Below are 15,652 nucleotides of genomic sequence, written 5' to 3'. Positions count from 1 at the left end.
CTGGCGAGTACCTACGCTAGGTATCTCGTTGCTATTTCTTTTCAGCGGATCGGTGAGCTCATGGCCAATTCATACATGTGGGCATTTGCTTTTGCAAGTGATATATCTACACACTACGAGCGTTCGTTCATGGACCAACGTCTCAGGCTTGCTGTTGACGGTGTTCTAGTTAACATCCACTTACTTGCTATTCCTGTCTTTGAGCGCCACACTGCAATCGTGCAATTCAATCTGATTTCAACAACTCTTGATGTTCTATATGGCCAATGGAGAGACAAGATGATTGGAGTTGCCTCCGACGGTGAGAACACCATGACCGGTCGCCATGCAGGTGTAGTCACTCTTCTGGAAAACGAGGCTACACATCCAATTTTACGCGTCTGGTGTGCAGCGCATCAAATGGATCTCGTCATGAAAGCAGCATTTGCAATTGTAGACGACGGAAACTTCGTTAAAAATACGAAAGACCTTATCGTCCATCTCCGCAGACAGAAATTATTGATTGCAGACATGGGCACTGCTGCAAAGAAGCTAACCAATAGATGGCTTTATATGGGCAACGCACTGGAATGGATCTTACGGAATCACGCCCAGCTTAATACTCATTTTGAAGGTCATCAGTCCGCTTCACCATCTTCATCATGAAAGAGATAAAAAGATTAGTGGCGGGTCTGCGGAGCCTATTGTCCATTCAACCACGGATTGATTCCATGATCCCACATGGGATAAATGACACAGTTACAGATAAGTTTTGGCTAAAGCAGCAAGATTTACTCAACTTTGTAAAAGATCAGGGAAGTTTCGTGAGAAACTACCTGGACTCTCTAACACTACCCGAGAAACAATCAACTCTTCAGCAACTAGGCAAGTTTGCGGTTTACGTTATTGAAGGAATGGAACTTGTACAAGCAGAGAGAGATAGTAACAACAAACCGGCGCAAAAAGTTGCACCGCCAGTAATGCCATCAGAACTGGTTTTGGTGAACCCACGGGATTTTGGTGAGAACATTTTGGAGCCCCGCCGTGCTCAGCTGATGAAGTTTTGGTCGCTTACCCAAATCGAAGCAGCAGAACGCGAGCATCGAGAATTATTCCTTGCAAATAAGATTGATGATTCAGTAAGATCAGCGTTGGACAAAGAGGATTACAACACGAGCTTCAATGATGGCTGGGATATACTTGAGGAGGCAGTGAAGCCTAAAACATATTCGCACCTTCGTCAATTCTGCTGTGGTTTGGCAACTGTATTTGCTAACACGGCGTCAGTCGAATCCGACTTTTCGGTACTGAAGTGGGAGCTGAACGACCGTCGCACTGCATTGACGTCATTGGCATTGGAGGGTATATTCCAGGCTAAACAGTTCGACCAACTCAGCAAACTAAGCGAGCGAAAGTAGCAGGGTAGCTTTAAACCGCCGATGTGCCGGTATTAAGATTTCTATGGTTCCTGTATTAAGCTAATATAACACATTCCGCTATATGCCTTTTTTAAGGAGGTCTGGTTTAATTTTGGGCACGAGTTCGTGTGCCCATCTAGAAAACAATGTGACGAGACAATAGTGCCCACCTGCAACCAGCCGACGCCCATCCATAAAAAGAGCCAGCTGATAAAGTATACGCGTTTCAAATGTATATCTGCATAAAAGTTACTGTTTACATTGAGCTTTGGAGGGGTGAGAGTGCATCAACATCCATGTATCAATTCGTTTTATCACACTTCACGCGTGCATCAAATTGGGTAGCCTCGTGTATTTACTTAGATGCACATATGTAAGTATCTGTAACGCAAGTACTGTAAGATTTTCTTGTCGACGGTTCCTGGCGAAGATGCCTAAAGCTTGCATGAGCCCACCTGAGCCCACCTGCGTCATTGAGCTCATGGCTAATGCATACCTGCGCACCACACTGTGTGGCTCTCACTTCTTGACGCGGTCGCTTGCCTTTTTCTCGCGCCTTGTATTTTCCAGCATGCGTGCAGACCAATGTCTTGTTGTACACAATCCACTCGTTCGGGATTAACGGAGCACTCGTCTTCATCTTCGCGATCTTTTTGTTCCGCTCTCCCACCTTGTTGTTCGTGCGCACGCGAAAACTCTGTAAGACATTTTGATTTTGCAAGTTAGTAACAGGGAGCCAACACTTAAATGTTAGCAGTGTAGCAAACCTGGTTCGTCATCGCGCTGTATTCATTCAAGTAAGAATGAAATGACTCCCAAGAGTCAAACTGCGTGCGCTCAAGTGGAGGGGCGAGTGTTTGAGAGACAGACGTGTCTGTTGTATCGTCGCCTTCATCGCCCCGAGAGCTCTGAGTGTCGAACTGACTAGAGGTATCCGATGTATGGATGCTCGCTCCTCGAGAAGGCATCGTCCACTCTTCTTCTGAATTGCTATTATCGCTCTCGTCGCTTCCAGTAGCGTGATGCCTGCGTTTTGGCGCCCGGCGTGCAGGTCTATTCATCCTCGCCGCTCGCTAAATGCTTGAATGGGGGGAACCACACATTTTCGAAGTATGCAGTAAAATGCCAAAAATGGCGGCGTAAAAGCGAGTCACGCTCAGATGGGCACACAATCCGCTCTCTTAAATGAATGCTGTGGTGCTATAATAATAGCTTTAACAAGCATTTGAGATCAATCCCCGAAAAACAAAAACGAAAACTCAAGGACTGCATCTAATATATGATCATTTCCACGAGTGCATTTACGCTGAAAAGCGCTCGAAGTGGACATCGCGCCTCACGGGCTTGCTTGACCTTTCCGCTACGATGTTGCCATTTTCCAAGTGAGAATGGTCTCTTTTTTATGATATCGTTGATAACCCAGTGGTTTAACCTTTTTCTTCTTTTTTTTCGAACACGGCCTTAATAATAACTAGCCGAGCGCCGCCGCTTCGCGGCGGTGGTTTAATGTTTGGTCACAGTTGCAAGTGCAGCCCACCGGAGCGAAGCGGAGGTGGGCTAATCCGTAGTTGGAAAAAATTGTGGTCGGTACGGGGTTCGAACCCGTGACCTTCAGCACTTTAAACCAAGCATTTAACCACTGCGCTAGTTTAGGTTACAACTCTTGACACGGTCTCAAACTCAATATACTAATGTTTGTAAACTCACTCACTCACTCTCTCTCTCTCTCACACACACACAATATACTAAAACGAAACATGTATTGTGAGCATCTTAAGCTGTAGCGGGGTATACTACTCCTACTCGTCGAAAATCTGTGTGTACACAATGTTTTTGGTTTAAACACCATCAGGATCCTCCAGCTCTGGGTAGTCGATAAGTGCCTTGAACTTTGTCCGGGAGGTAACCCTGGAGAGGGCCACATGCAGTTGTCCATGCGAAAAGCACGGCGACGCGAGGTACAGTCCCAGGTTGTACACAGTCTGTCCTTGGGCCTTGTTAATAGTCATGGCAGAAGCTGGCTGCACCGGAAACTGTTTCCTTCGCAGGCGGAAGGGAAAATCTCTGGTTTGGTCATCACTTACGAAAATGATCCGTGGAATGAGCACCTCTTGGCCACGACGCTCGCCTGTCATGATTGTAGCACGAATGACATGGGGGTTTAGATCGACGATGCGAAGGTGCGTCCCATTGCAGAGTCCAAGGTCGGGATTTAAGTTCCTCATCATCATGATAGAAATTCCTTTCGTGAGAGCCAGGCGATGGGGAGGGATACCGTTGATGTTAACCGAGTGAAGGGCCTCTTGTTCAAAGAGACTTCCATCGCCGTCCTCCACCGAATTTACGGATAAATATTCCCGAGCTACTTCAGGTAGGCGATCAGCAACTGCCTCGCTAATCCACCGTACTATTTCGTTCGTTGTCGTCAAGATTGTCCAGTTGGCAAAGTATTCATCAGTCGCTATGTCAGGGTTGTTGGTGTCCGCGTACATTTCATCAATAGTACGTTTCATTCCCTAACAGCTCCAGGCGCAATTTCTTCGTCTTCGTTCTCCTCTTCAGTAGCAGCATTAATCAGCATGTCGCGCGGTAACTTCATGTATTCTTTGCCGAGAACCGTGTTAACATCGTGACGGCCTTCGCCAACTTTTAGTAGGAAAGCTGAGAACGCTGCCACTTCGTCATCAGTCTCGTTTTACCAGTGGAGTGCTTTTATTGGTCTACTTTTAACCAATTACTACTCTTGACGCTCCCGGCGCTAGCGCCGACGCGCGCGGCGCGCCTCGCAGCTCTTGCGCCGCCGCGCCACCCAGTTGTGGCGGCGCCGACGGTGGGGAGCACCGGGCTGTGGGGGCGGCGTTGTGGCTGGCGCGGGGATCGCGGGCGCATTGTGCACTGCAGCACCGCGAGCCGGATCGCGGCGGGGCTCAGAGGTGGTGGCGGTGGTGCCAGTGGCGCACAGCATGCGGCCCATTGGCACAAACGATTCAGCGCCGGGCTGCAGTGCTCGCCGGCCCCACAGCAAACGCATCCCACTCCAGCAGTTGCTCGCAGCACGCGCACCGCCGGAGTGCGATGCGATTCTCGCCGGCGGGGTCCGGTGCAGGCACGGCGACGGTCGCTTCGCACCTTTGGCACTCCGTTAGCTTGTAGGACTAAATTTAATATACGGGTTTGTATTTACATTTTTAACCAATAACCATTGCCGCCTTCGCTGCGCTCGGCAGCATTTTTAACCAATCAAACATTCTTGTCACGAATTAGACGATGACATACGCCACGTTGGTCTAGTTATTTAAGATAGCGTCCGCGGTTGCCAGCATCGCAGCAAAACAAAGCGCGTGGGTACCTCGACGATTTGCCTACCGTATATTCGTTCTAGATATTCAAAACTTACCCCGACACTGTTACAGATACCTTTTGAGCTCCTTCCCGCAGCAACGAGGTGGAAAGATTTAGAAAACGAATCACAATATTGAAGAAAAGCGATTCGCCCCTGTGGATGCGGCTGGGGCAATTTGTTTATTGGCGGACGTGGTCCATAATATTAAAAAAAAAACATGTAGAGTATAGATTCAATTTACAGTTAGTTCATGTGAACGGTTACCTGAAGCGCGTACGTACGCCATAGAGAAATCTAAAAAGAAAGCTGCAATTTACGTGGCTCATAGTAAAATGTGGAGACCTTAGGTTAACTTAGTTTTGGGTCGTATTCGGACGAGATTTTCCGAGGTCTGCATAATACTTTTATTACAGAAAAACCAACCCGAGAAGCAGTGGCTAAAATCTTGCGATCTGATTGGCTGTTTGATCTGCTCATCAGATTTGTATTTGTGTAGAAAAGAATGCCCTCTGGGTGCGTAAAATAATTTTAGACGTAGTAATTATAGGAAAGGAATTTTATCACATACCGGTACTACTAATAATTCATGGATTAGTAGTACTTTTTCAGGAACTCTATTCAGACAATAATACCAACGCGTACTCTTTTTCTATTGTAAAATATTTCGGGAGCATAGGGACGAGCGAATAAGCTCGTCTTGGTAAGGCACCGGTCCACCGTACGCTTTTGATGTGGTGGCGATGTCAGCCTGAAACGCGCGCATTGTTACGAAGAGCGGCAAAGACTCTGTCGTGCTGTTTTATCCTTGGACCACCAGGTAGAAATGACACTCATAGCTGTAATAGCGACATCGGAATTCTTGGCGATTGTCACAATCGTACGTTAAAGCTAACTCCATCATACATGTAGTCATGCTGCTAGTGACGCTGTAGCGTTGTGCTCTTGGGTTGAACTACGAGTGTATCCTAATTAATAGCACCCGGATGTCTCGCTCCACTCGGCTTGGGATTGATGTGGCATACAATTAACACTTTCCCCTTTTCGTTACGCTCGTATTCTTGGATTGCGGATGATGGCAAACATACAGGGCTATCGGGGGGGGGGGGATACGTCATACAACCTAGAGCATGTGCACGAATAACGATTATTTATCGGTATAACTCGTGCGAGTCTCGGGCTGTTGCTTTTGCCGCCTAGACGTCTTAAGAGACGATTCCTTGCAAATAACTTGCAGGCTACAAGAGCCGACACCAACGATGTGATTACATGTAAGCATGCGTCCGCGTAAACAAACAGATTGTTCATACATAACCCTGCATCACACCACCGTATCGCAATACCATATTACCGTCAGATGTCCGGGTGTGCTTGCCTACTCGTAAAATGAAACATTTAATTGTTGAGTCACGTGTTTTGTCTGCGGGTGTAAACACTGTGTTTTAGAAGTACTAACCTGGTATTCAAGTCTGCAGGATAGTTCAGCACTGGTTGTCTTTACGCAGGCATTCCTGCTTTCTCCTCGTCAAGTGCATTCCGAAGCACTCTTGGTGAAATTTTGTCGATGGTCTACTGCTTCGCGACAATTCTGCTCGTCGTAGCCTCCGTTCTGGTTTCGTTAGCTCCTGCGACAGCCGAATCGATCTGCACGCTGAGTGACTCCGAAGCCTGCACTGTTGAGAGTTTGTCGTCACTATCCGACGATGGTAGCGTGCTTATTTACCCTGGAGGTAACACGCGTTGCGCCTTCGACAACTACCAGGACTCTGTGACAGGGTTTACGACGAACTCCACGTATTTCTTCCAGGTGTTTCCGAACACGAATCACGACAAGTCGAAGTTGCTGATTTTCTTTCAAGGCGGAGGTGGATGCACGGACAACAATACATGTGCCTTCGGCTTGGAGTGCTCGCTTGCTGAGAATGCTCTGTTTACCACCGTGGCTACCGTGCGAGGGGCCGGAGTTATTGATCGATTCATGGTGGACAACATGTTCAAGGAGTGGAACGTGGTATTCGTGCCATACTGCACGGGTGACGTTCACGTCGGCAACAGAGTCCTTCCTCCATTCGAGAGCGGCCTTGAACAACAACTGGGCAACCCGCAGTGTCTTGGAAAAGACTTCCCAATGTACATGAACGGATACAACAACTCCAAGTCAGCGCTCGACTGGGCACTTAAAAACTTTCCGGATGTTGGCAATCTCGTCGTAGGTGGTGCCAGTGCTGGATCACTGGGTGCCCAGTTTTTCAGTGCTCGCATCGCCGACATGTGGGAGGTTGATGCCAAGGGTACACAGTTTTCAGTGATGGCAGACAGCTATGTTGGAGTCTTACCAGCAAGTCATCCGGTACCTGAATTGGTGGATTACTTTGGTGGCTGTGAGAATGGACTTGCCTTCCCCTCGGAAATTGCGGCGGTCTGCAACGCTGAGAACGCGACAACGATTGATCTTGTTGAAGCTCTTATTGAGGACAACCCTGAAATAAAGTGGCTGTTCATCAATAGCAAAGGTGACACAGTCCAGCGGTACTACTACGCTCTCGTGGACGAGGGAATCCAAGGCTACCCTTTCCCGAACCTAATGTCGGAAGATGATCTTTACAGGAACATGTCAGTCATCCTGGATGCGTATCAAACCAAGAGCCCTCGCATTACCACGTTTTACGTTGATGGTGATCATCATGTCTTCACGATGGACAGGAACTTTACGAGCTACAAGAGCGACAAAGGTTTGTTTCTCGGTGATGTTATCAATGAGTGGCTAACATCCAACACAAGCTCAAATCATGCCGTCAACTCCGTAACTGCTCTTGGAACTTCCCCCGGCACACCGGGATCCAGCAATATTCGTCGGAAAGCGGGTGTACAATGACAGCACTTCCACGCAAGACTCAACCGCGGCTTCGCCCAAATCGAGCCCTTTGAGTGTTGAAGACACTGAGTCATGGGCTAGTCGATATCGTGAATGCTAATACATGAGAGTTGCCTACTCGGTTATGAGGTTTCTGTAGACAATTGAAATGGCTGGTCATCTAGGTATGTGTAAAATGCAAACGTTCTAGCCTGTGCTATTGCTTGGGGAGTTGAAAACTCAAGCAATCTGTCTACCGTTAATACTGTACGGAAATACGAGTGGTTGGCAAGCATTTCTCCACATTTGTATTCGTGGGCGACGCCCGCGACATTGGAGCGATTTTGGTGGACTTTCGTGCAGTTGGAACCTACCTAAACAACGGCGGACAAAATTTCCGGACCGAGAGTCTCCTTGGCAGTAAGCTTGTGATCGCGTGCGTCGAATAGACAGCAGGCGGCAAGGCGCTGATGCTTCGCTGCCCACTGGGCATTTTGCAGTCAGGCCTGAGCAGAGACAAGAAAGCTTACCGATGCAGCAACTTGCGACTCCATCGCAGCGCAAATCGTGCCCACGGTCAGCGGTATTGTGCGATATGGATCGCTGCCGTCGATTGAATCGCCGATTTTCTCCGCAAAGCTGCATTTCTGTCCTGGAGGTATCTCGACCGCAGGAAGCGAGAGAGCACAACATTACCGGATCGGGATTTATAAAAAAAAAAAATAGAAACAGACCCTATTTTACGTTATATCTTAAATTCGGATAAACTCCGAAACAAACCCGAAATTAATACGACTCTACAGCCAACATGAGCCCTAATTTAGGTCCCTAAAACCAACTTGACTATTTTATAAAACGACTCTCATGCTGGCCTCCGCTCGAAATACTTAATAGCGTTGATCATGATACATCATGGCTTGTATCCATGTGCTCCGCAAACGGTCCGTCAAACCACAGGCATGCTTGCTGCGCTCACTTTAGGCTGCCTACACGCTTCGCGCGGAAGCAACTGGGACAGTTACCCTTCGTTGTTGAGTCTTTTAATACTAATGCATGTAGTTGTAGTCCTTCGTTGTGGAGTCTAGCGATAAATATCCGTCTTCATTAGCAGAATCAGTTGCTGGCTGAACTGGCTGAACAGTCATAGTGGAACAAGACCAGCAGCAAATCCAATCGCAAGTCGTGCCCGTCGTCCACGGATATTATCCGAGTCCGGAAATCACACGTCGAGTTACATGTATTACATGTAGATCTTTCGAAGCCGATGTCGGTTGTTGCTTAGCCGAATCTGGTTGATATTGTTGAGTTAAGCCGTAGTATTCGAAGCCAAAAGCTTGACCATGAGCTTGCGGCTTCAATGGATCATTCATGTTTTTATTAACTAAAAAACGTGATGACTGCATGTACGGCCGCCGACCGATACATGCAACCGATCGTGGTGCACACTGTATGAAGAATGACACATGTATATACCCGCAAGACAAGAAGAGGGAGTGAGACCCACTCGTCTGCCATCGTACGAACGAATCATTAGGCAACTGTTACAGTACCTTTGCCTTGGTGAGCTTGTGCACAGCTCTCGGTTTTGTCGATGAGCTGCCTTATCCTTAGGCGAATGTACCTCTATTCGAAGTGATCACAGTTGTGATTCACCGATGCGAAAGCCGCCATCGATGTCAGCAAACAGGTTGCCATTTGCCATCCATGATGCACACGGTGTCAGGAGGGTTGGGATGTGCGTGCCTTGAGCATAAACACCCAGAGGGGTCGTGTATTTTCACTAGGTATTAATACCTCGATTTTAATCTCGGCGGTACCCCACGAGCAAAAATGAATGGAGGTGGTCACATTACGAAAGTGAGTCCAGTGTGTATGTGCACGGCCAACATCGCCGTCTGCAAATACGCACCAAGTCTGCTGCGTGGAACTCTTTTCATTCAACACAATACATATATGCTTACGGGAATCCAAAGTCAAGCCATTCCATGACGGGATGGCTCGACTTTGTAGAGAAAGACTACGTATCGAAGGTTTTGGTTTTTTTTTGCTTGAACCGCTGTCTTCGCGTTGCGGCGTCTACACCCGCTGCATGACAGACAGGCGTTTCCCCGGCTTTCCCATTGGATCTCGCAAGACATCCCAAAGGGATTCTCATCGCGAGCACCAACCACACTCCTTCTTCCTGCGAGTCTGAGAGTCTGCTCAGTTTGGAATCTGCCTCCTCAAGCAGAAGTCTTCAACCCAGCAAGCCCCTAACCGTCCGATCTGTTCGACATGTTCGGACTCACCTTCTCGCGTTGGTACCTCTTCGGCGCGGCCTTCGTCGTGCAGTTCTGTATTGGCTGCATCTACTCCTGGTCGGTGCTCAACCACCCCATCGATCTGGCTGTTTATAACAATCCCACGAAAGGCCGAGCAGTGAATGCCTTCTACATTGCTATCGGTGTCTTCGGCGTCGCGACTTCGCTTATGGGCCCTACCATCGAACGCAAGGGCCCCAGGTGGGGGGTCTTCATTGGCACGACATTGTTCATGATTGGCCACATCGTCACGGCCCTCGGAGTCCACTACACGTCCATCGCCTGGATTTACATCGGATACGGTGTCATCACCGCCACGGGTATGGGCATGTGCTACATTTCGCCTGTATCGACACTTCAGAAGTGGTTCCCCGACTACCGCGGTACTGCAGCTGGCTTCGCCGTTGCTGGTTATGGCGCCGGTTCCGTTGTGTGGAGCAAGGTGTACCTGCCCACCATTGACGCTGTTGGTCTTTCCTGGATGTTTGTCCTGCTTGGTGGAATTATGAGCATTGCCATGTTCGCTTCTGCCCTAGTTCTCCGAGTGCCTCCACCAAACTACACTGTGAATGGTCTTGACATCCACGGTGACCGTGTCGATGAAAACCTCCTGGAGGAGAAGCTTGAAGGCAGCTACAGGGCGGTTCAGACGCCCACGGGTGCGGATAACGAGGTCTCTGCCAGTTCGTCGATCAAGAAGCTGACGCTCAAGCAGGCGCTTTTGACGCCCGATTACATCTTCATGTACATCATGTTCTTCGCCAACCAGCTCTTCGGTGTCATTGTGCTATCTCGCCTCTCCAGTATGTGCACCGACATCTTCAACAAGAGCGCCGGTACTGCTTCGGACATCGTGTCCATCAACAGTGCGTTCAACTGTTGCGGTCGTCTTGCTTTCCCCGCCATTTCGGATGTGCTTGTCCGCTACCTCAAGATCGAAAAGACATTCGCCCGCAAGGTGCTCTACTACTTCACTCTGGGTGCCCAAGTTATCGTGATCGGTTCACTGCCCACGGTCATTCGCCATGACAGCTACACGGTCTTCGTGATTGAAATCTTCGTGCTCACATGCAGCTACGGTGGTGGTTTCGGTACCATCCCCGCCTTTGTCGCGGACATGTTCGGCGCCTACAACATTGGTCCCATGCACGGCATCATTTTGACTGCTATGGCTATTGGCGGTGTCGCTGGTGGACTCAGCTTCAACCATGCGTACAACGACAAGATCGCTGATGGCATGTCTGTGGGCGAAGCTTACATCGACAACATTCAGATCATCTTCGTTGTTGTGTGCATTGGTTTTGCTGTGCTGTTCTTGGTGCGCACAAATGCGAAGGACCGCTTTGAGCCGGGTTACCACTACTCTGTCTGCGGCAAGCGCGTGGTTAGCATCCCGCCCAAGGAGAAAGATGTGATGAAGCGGCAGGAGGCTGAAGCTGCTACTGCCACGGATAAGCTCCCTGAGACTGCTGTTTAAATGTAAGGTAGCGTTTGTGAATTTAAGTAATACGCTCTGCTTTCATCCCACTTAAACTCTTCTCCAGTATCTCGTTTGTACCGTGGGTGTCACTATTGGTACTTAGTAAGGCATCAACGTGTTGCAAGCATTCACTCACATGTCAATCAGATACCTGTACGAGATAGTATTGTACGACCTGAAGCCAGGCTTCCGTGCTTTCCGATGAACTACGCACCACTGTACAGTAGACTCGTTGCGGCGATGGGGTGAAGTTTTGGATTCACGCGTTGGGATATTCCCAACAGCTTTCCCAACTTGGGAAAGCTGCTCTGCTCTGCCAAGCCTCGTCTCGTCGCGTGCCGCGCGAGTCGCGTCTTGGCGGCCTGTTTGTGTCAATTGGACCTCTGCGGGCGATTTGAATCGCCAAGTCTATTCGCGATGTTGCATTTTTGTCGAGCGGTACCGTCACGACAGGGAACATCCGTTTTTTTTTTTTTTTTTCAAGCTGCGATCCTAATTTCGGATTTTATTCAAATTCGTGAGTTCTATCCGAATTTAAAGGGAATCGAGAGCATACCAGTATCGAATAGTATTAATTTGCAAGTTGTACAAAAGTAGTTCAAATTGAGTACATGTATATGAGAAAAGTGAGCCCGATCATTACGGTTAAGTGCTTCCAAAGCAAAGCGATCGAAAACAAAGCAGAAAGAATTCTCCGGTTACAGCGACTGCCTATACATGTTACTGCTACGCTTGGCGTCGTTCATCAGGCATCAAGTGGCAAATCACAAGTAACTGCAGCCGTGACGACGACGGCAGCCGTCGCCGGCGACGCATGTACCTCGCTTCCGTAGATGGCGTCATTGCAAGCGGGTACCAGTGTCATGCTGAAGCTGAGCTTCAAGCTCAGCAAAGAGGTGCGAACAGCACTAAAAACAGTATAGTGCGAGTCGCACTATTCTGCTTAACATTAAAACTGCATTTGTATGCAAACAGTTCAAGCACTACCGAATTAGAAACCAACAACAGCACTTGTAGCTCTCCTCTGCTACCTCCTCCGTCCATCCGATGGGAGCACTGCTCATATTCTTGTGTTTTCTTTTGAAGACACAACCATGTATCGTGCTATAGATGATTACCAACCAGAAATCGGACTTACAACTTTCTTCCCATGTAACGTTAGTTTACAAAAAACTTTGTACAAAACAGGATACATGCATACTGCTTTGTAAAACTAAATATCTGGCATTCCCAGGTATATAGTTCCAACTTGGAATCCAAGGCTGGAAACGGTACATGTACATGGACACAATAGCAAGAAGCTTACACCGTGGGTGAAGCACATGCCCGATCGCACGTCCGTGCTAGACCAAGTGCATCACAAACAGACACACGAATCGAACCGCCTATCTCGATGTCAATGCTTTCCTGCGTCCCGACAACCATCCGAAGGCGCCAACGAGACCTCGAGCCTCCAGTCGAGGTCAATACACCCGCTCAGTTTGGAATCGACTACCCGACGCAAAAGTCTTCATTCGCCGGTCGCCTGAGCCTCTACAACAATGTTTGGACTTACATTCTCGCGTTGGTACCTGTTCGTCGCAGCTTTTGCGGTGCAGTTCTGCATTGGGTGCATCTACGCCTGGTCAGTACTCAACCACCCCATCGACTTGGCCGTCTACGGCGATGCCAAGAAGGGCCGTGCAGTAAATGCCTTCTATATTGCCATGGGTGTATTTGGAACAGCCGCGGCAATTCTAGGACCCATCATTGAGCGTAAGGGACCCCGTTGGGCTGTATCCATCGGTACGACATTATTCTTGATCGGCCACATCGTCACGGCTCTCGGGATTCACTACAAGGCCATTGCCTGTATTTACATCGGATACGGAATCATCACCGCCATTGGTTTGGGTATGTGCTACATTTCGCCCGTGTCGACACTTCAGAAATGGTTTCCCGACTACCGCGGTACTGCCGCTGGTTTCGCTGTCGCTGGTTCCGGTGCAGGATCGGTTGTGTGGAGCAAGGTGTACCTGCCTACGATTGACGCTGTTGGCCTCCCGTGGATGTTCGTTTTGCTCGGTGCAGTCATGAGCGCTGTAATGTTTGCTTCTGCCTTGGTTCTTCGAGTCCCGCCAACCGATTTTACGATCCACGGTCTCAACATCGACGGCAATGCTGTCCACGATGGCGATACAATGGAAGAGAAATTGAGCACTGCTTACAAGGTGGTCCAGACACCCACAGGAGCGGACCAGCCGGAGGCTGTGAATGCATCGAAGTCTCCGATCAAATCGATGACACTCAAGCAGGCCATCTTCTCACCCGACTACATTTTCATGTACATCATGTTCTTCGCCAACCAGCTCTTCGGTGTCATCGTGCTGTCCCGCTTGTCCAGTATGTGCACGGACATTTTCGCCAAGAGTGCGAACACGGCCTCCGACATTGTGTCAATCAACAGTGTGTTCAACTGCTGTGGTCGTCTAGCGTTCTCGTCCATCTCGGATTTTCTCGTGCGCTACTTCAAAATAGAGAAGACGTACGCGCGCAAAGTGCTGTACTTCTTCACCCTGGGTGCGCAAATTATTGTGATCGGTTCGCTGCCCACGGTCATCCGTCACGAAAGCTTCACGTTCTTCGTTATCGAGATTTTCGTGCTCACATGCAGCTACGGCGGCGGCCTTGGTACGATCCCGGCCCTTGTCACCGACATGTTTGGCGCCTACAACGTCGGTCCCCTGCATGGCATCATCCTCACGTCCCTGGCCTTCGGTGCTGTTGTCGGCGGCATCACCTTCAACAACGCTTACAATGGCAAAATTGCTGACGGTATGAGCGTGGGTGAGGCGTACATCGACAACATTCAAGTTATCTTCGTTATCGTATGCATCGGTTTTGTGGTTCTGTTCCTGGTGCGTACGAACATTGAAGACCGCTTCGAACCGGGCTACCACTACTCGCTGTGCGGTAAGCGCGTTATTAGCATTCCACCGAAGGAAAAGGGAACGAAGCAGGAAGAGGAGGCCGAGGCTGAGACTACTGGCCAAAAGCTGCCCGAGACTGCTGTTTAAATGAAAGGCTAATGTATAAAAGAATACCCGTAAGTACTACTTTCATTCCACATAAACTCTGTGGCGAAGTGAGGGCATTGGGGGGGGGGGTAAAAAAAATGTGTTCGAATCCCTATTTTGATTGATTTGCAGCCCAAAACTGGATCGCTTTTTTATATTTTAGGCTGCCCCTACCTCCCCCTACATTTTTGGCCTGCCTCCGCCCCTGCCATTTTATGATAAACTCATTTGTCAAAATGACAATGTGGAACAAAGGTTGTAAATGTCGATCAAGACGGCCTACCGTGTTATTGCTTTTACTACTCGAAACATAGTATCTGTACTGAGCCTAGCGTGTCATGCGCCGCTCAGACAGACAATGTACATGAAAGCAGGTAAGGAATCGGGAGCGGAACTGATAAAAAGAAAAGAAATTATTTCGAACCTCGTCGATTCGCGTGCAGCTCTGCTGGGGCCGGAAGCTGGAGGACGGTGCCCTCTCTGATGCAGAAATGCTGCTGGAATCCTTGAAGACGTTCAAGGTGACAAATAGCCATCTTGTTTCGTGTGGACGTGTGGACTGTGTAGCCATGCAGCTCCACACGCAATGCGTGTACGCCTCCTAGTCTGCAACTGCCAAATGTGTGACGCGGTCATGTCGTGTCTTTGGAGAGGCAAGACCCTCGCCCGCCAGCACCTTAACCTCATGAAGGTGGAGGAGGCAGGCATCGATTCACCATATTGTCGTGATTATGTCGCAGCAAAAGCAGTTTCACCACGCGAAAGCTCTTGGCGCCATGCGCTACGTGTATCAAAGAGTTGTGGGTAAGCCGCTCCTGGTGCACTTCGTGATGGCTGACGCGGACAAGGGACAACAGAACGCAGTTGAAGAGGTTTTTGCGGAAGATTGTTTACTGGTACATCTAATGTGCTATTTTCATGTCACCAAAAATGTATACGAGAAGGCCAAGGGGCTAGACCTACTCTCTTTCCAATGGTGCTGCGCGATCTGCATAATCTCCACTTCACTGCCGATAGAAATGAGTACGAAACGATGAAGTCGCAAATTCTCGCAGAATGGGCTTTGTAATGGTGCCCACTACTTCGGCTTACACATTAGCGCACGTGTATGAGGAAGCGTAGTTTGCTTAACTTAGATTAACTATACTTACGTCTCGTAAGTATAGATTTACTTAAATAAGAAGGCAAAAGCCGATTTACCGTAAAATTGAGAACTGTTATTTAT

The 15,652-nt window shown here is 48.9% G+C and overlaps 7 protein-coding genes across 7 annotated transcripts; 5 read left to right on the top strand and 2 right to left on the bottom strand.

The window, feature by feature from the left end:
* Positions 1 to 60: 60 nt before the first annotated feature.
* Positions 61 to 1,397, top strand: PPTG_10138 (hypothetical protein; the record flags this gene model as incomplete). Its single annotated transcript, XM_008905420.1, has 2 exons — positions 61 to 301; positions 865 to 1,397. 2 exons carry the CDS (start codon positions 61 to 63, stop codon positions 1,395 to 1,397), a joined length of 774 nt encoding a protein of 257 aa, XP_008903668.1.
* Positions 1,398 to 1,831: 434 nt separating this feature from the next.
* On the bottom strand, positions 1,832 to 2,365 carry PPTG_10137 (hypothetical protein; the record flags this gene model as incomplete). Its single annotated transcript, XM_008905419.1, has 3 exons — positions 1,832 to 1,852; positions 1,894 to 2,094; positions 2,165 to 2,365. The coding sequence occupies 3 exons, from the start codon at positions 2,363 to 2,365 to the stop codon at positions 1,832 to 1,834; spliced, it is 423 nt and encodes a 140-aa protein (XP_008903667.1).
* Positions 2,366 to 4,155: 1,790 nt separating this feature from the next.
* On the bottom strand, positions 4,156 to 5,026 carry PPTG_22653 (hypothetical protein; the record flags this gene model as incomplete). The annotated part of the gene is made up of 2 exons (XM_008905509.1): positions 4,156 to 4,526; positions 5,005 to 5,026. The coding sequence occupies 2 exons, from the start codon at positions 5,024 to 5,026 to the stop codon at positions 4,156 to 4,158; spliced, it is 393 nt and encodes a 130-aa protein (XP_008903757.1).
* Positions 5,027 to 6,301: 1,275 nt separating this feature from the next.
* On the top strand, positions 6,302 to 7,612 carry PPTG_10136 (hypothetical protein; the record flags this gene model as incomplete). Its single annotated transcript, XM_008905418.1, has 1 exon — positions 6,302 to 7,612. The coding sequence occupies one exon, from the start codon at positions 6,302 to 6,304 to the stop codon at positions 7,610 to 7,612; it is 1,311 nt and encodes a 436-aa protein (XP_008903666.1).
* A 2,123-nt stretch (positions 7,613 to 9,735) lies between these two features.
* PPTG_10135 (hypothetical protein) lies at positions 9,736 to 11,418 on the top strand. The gene has a single exon (XM_008905417.1). It carries the CDS (start codon positions 9,866 to 9,868, stop codon positions 11,366 to 11,368), a length of 1,503 nt encoding a protein of 500 aa, XP_008903665.1. The 5' UTR covers positions 9,736 to 9,865; the 3' UTR covers positions 11,369 to 11,418.
* Positions 11,419 to 12,912: 1,494 nt separating this feature from the next.
* PPTG_10134 (hypothetical protein) lies at positions 12,913 to 14,479 on the top strand (the record flags this gene model as incomplete). Its single annotated transcript, XM_008905416.1, has 1 exon — positions 12,913 to 14,479. The coding sequence occupies one exon, from the start codon at positions 12,913 to 12,915 to the stop codon at positions 14,425 to 14,427; it is 1,515 nt and encodes a 504-aa protein (XP_008903664.1). The 3' UTR covers positions 14,428 to 14,479.
* A 679-nt stretch (positions 14,480 to 15,158) lies between these two features.
* PPTG_22652 (hypothetical protein) lies at positions 15,159 to 15,632 on the top strand (the record flags this gene model as incomplete). The annotated part of the gene is made up of 2 exons (XM_008905508.1): positions 15,159 to 15,299; positions 15,594 to 15,632. The coding sequence occupies 2 exons, from the start codon at positions 15,159 to 15,161 to the stop codon at positions 15,630 to 15,632; spliced, it is 180 nt and encodes a 59-aa protein (XP_008903756.1).
* Positions 15,633 to 15,652: the final 20 nt, after the last annotated feature.

The sequence above is a fragment of the Phytophthora parasitica genome (assembly GCF_000247585.1).
Source record: "Phytophthora parasitica INRA-310 unplaced genomic scaffold supercont2.20, whole genome shotgun sequence".
Lineage (NCBI taxonomy): Eukaryota > Oomycota > Peronosporomycetes > Peronosporales > Peronosporaceae > Phytophthora > Phytophthora nicotianae.
This window is presented reverse-complemented; position numbering and strand designations above follow the sequence as displayed.

What these genes read in the sequence shown, in the direction of transcription:
- PPTG_10135 (XM_008905417.1), top strand. Translation starts at nt 9,866, where the DNA reads ATGTTCGGACTCACCTTCTCGCGTTGGTACCTCTTCGGCGCGGCCTTC.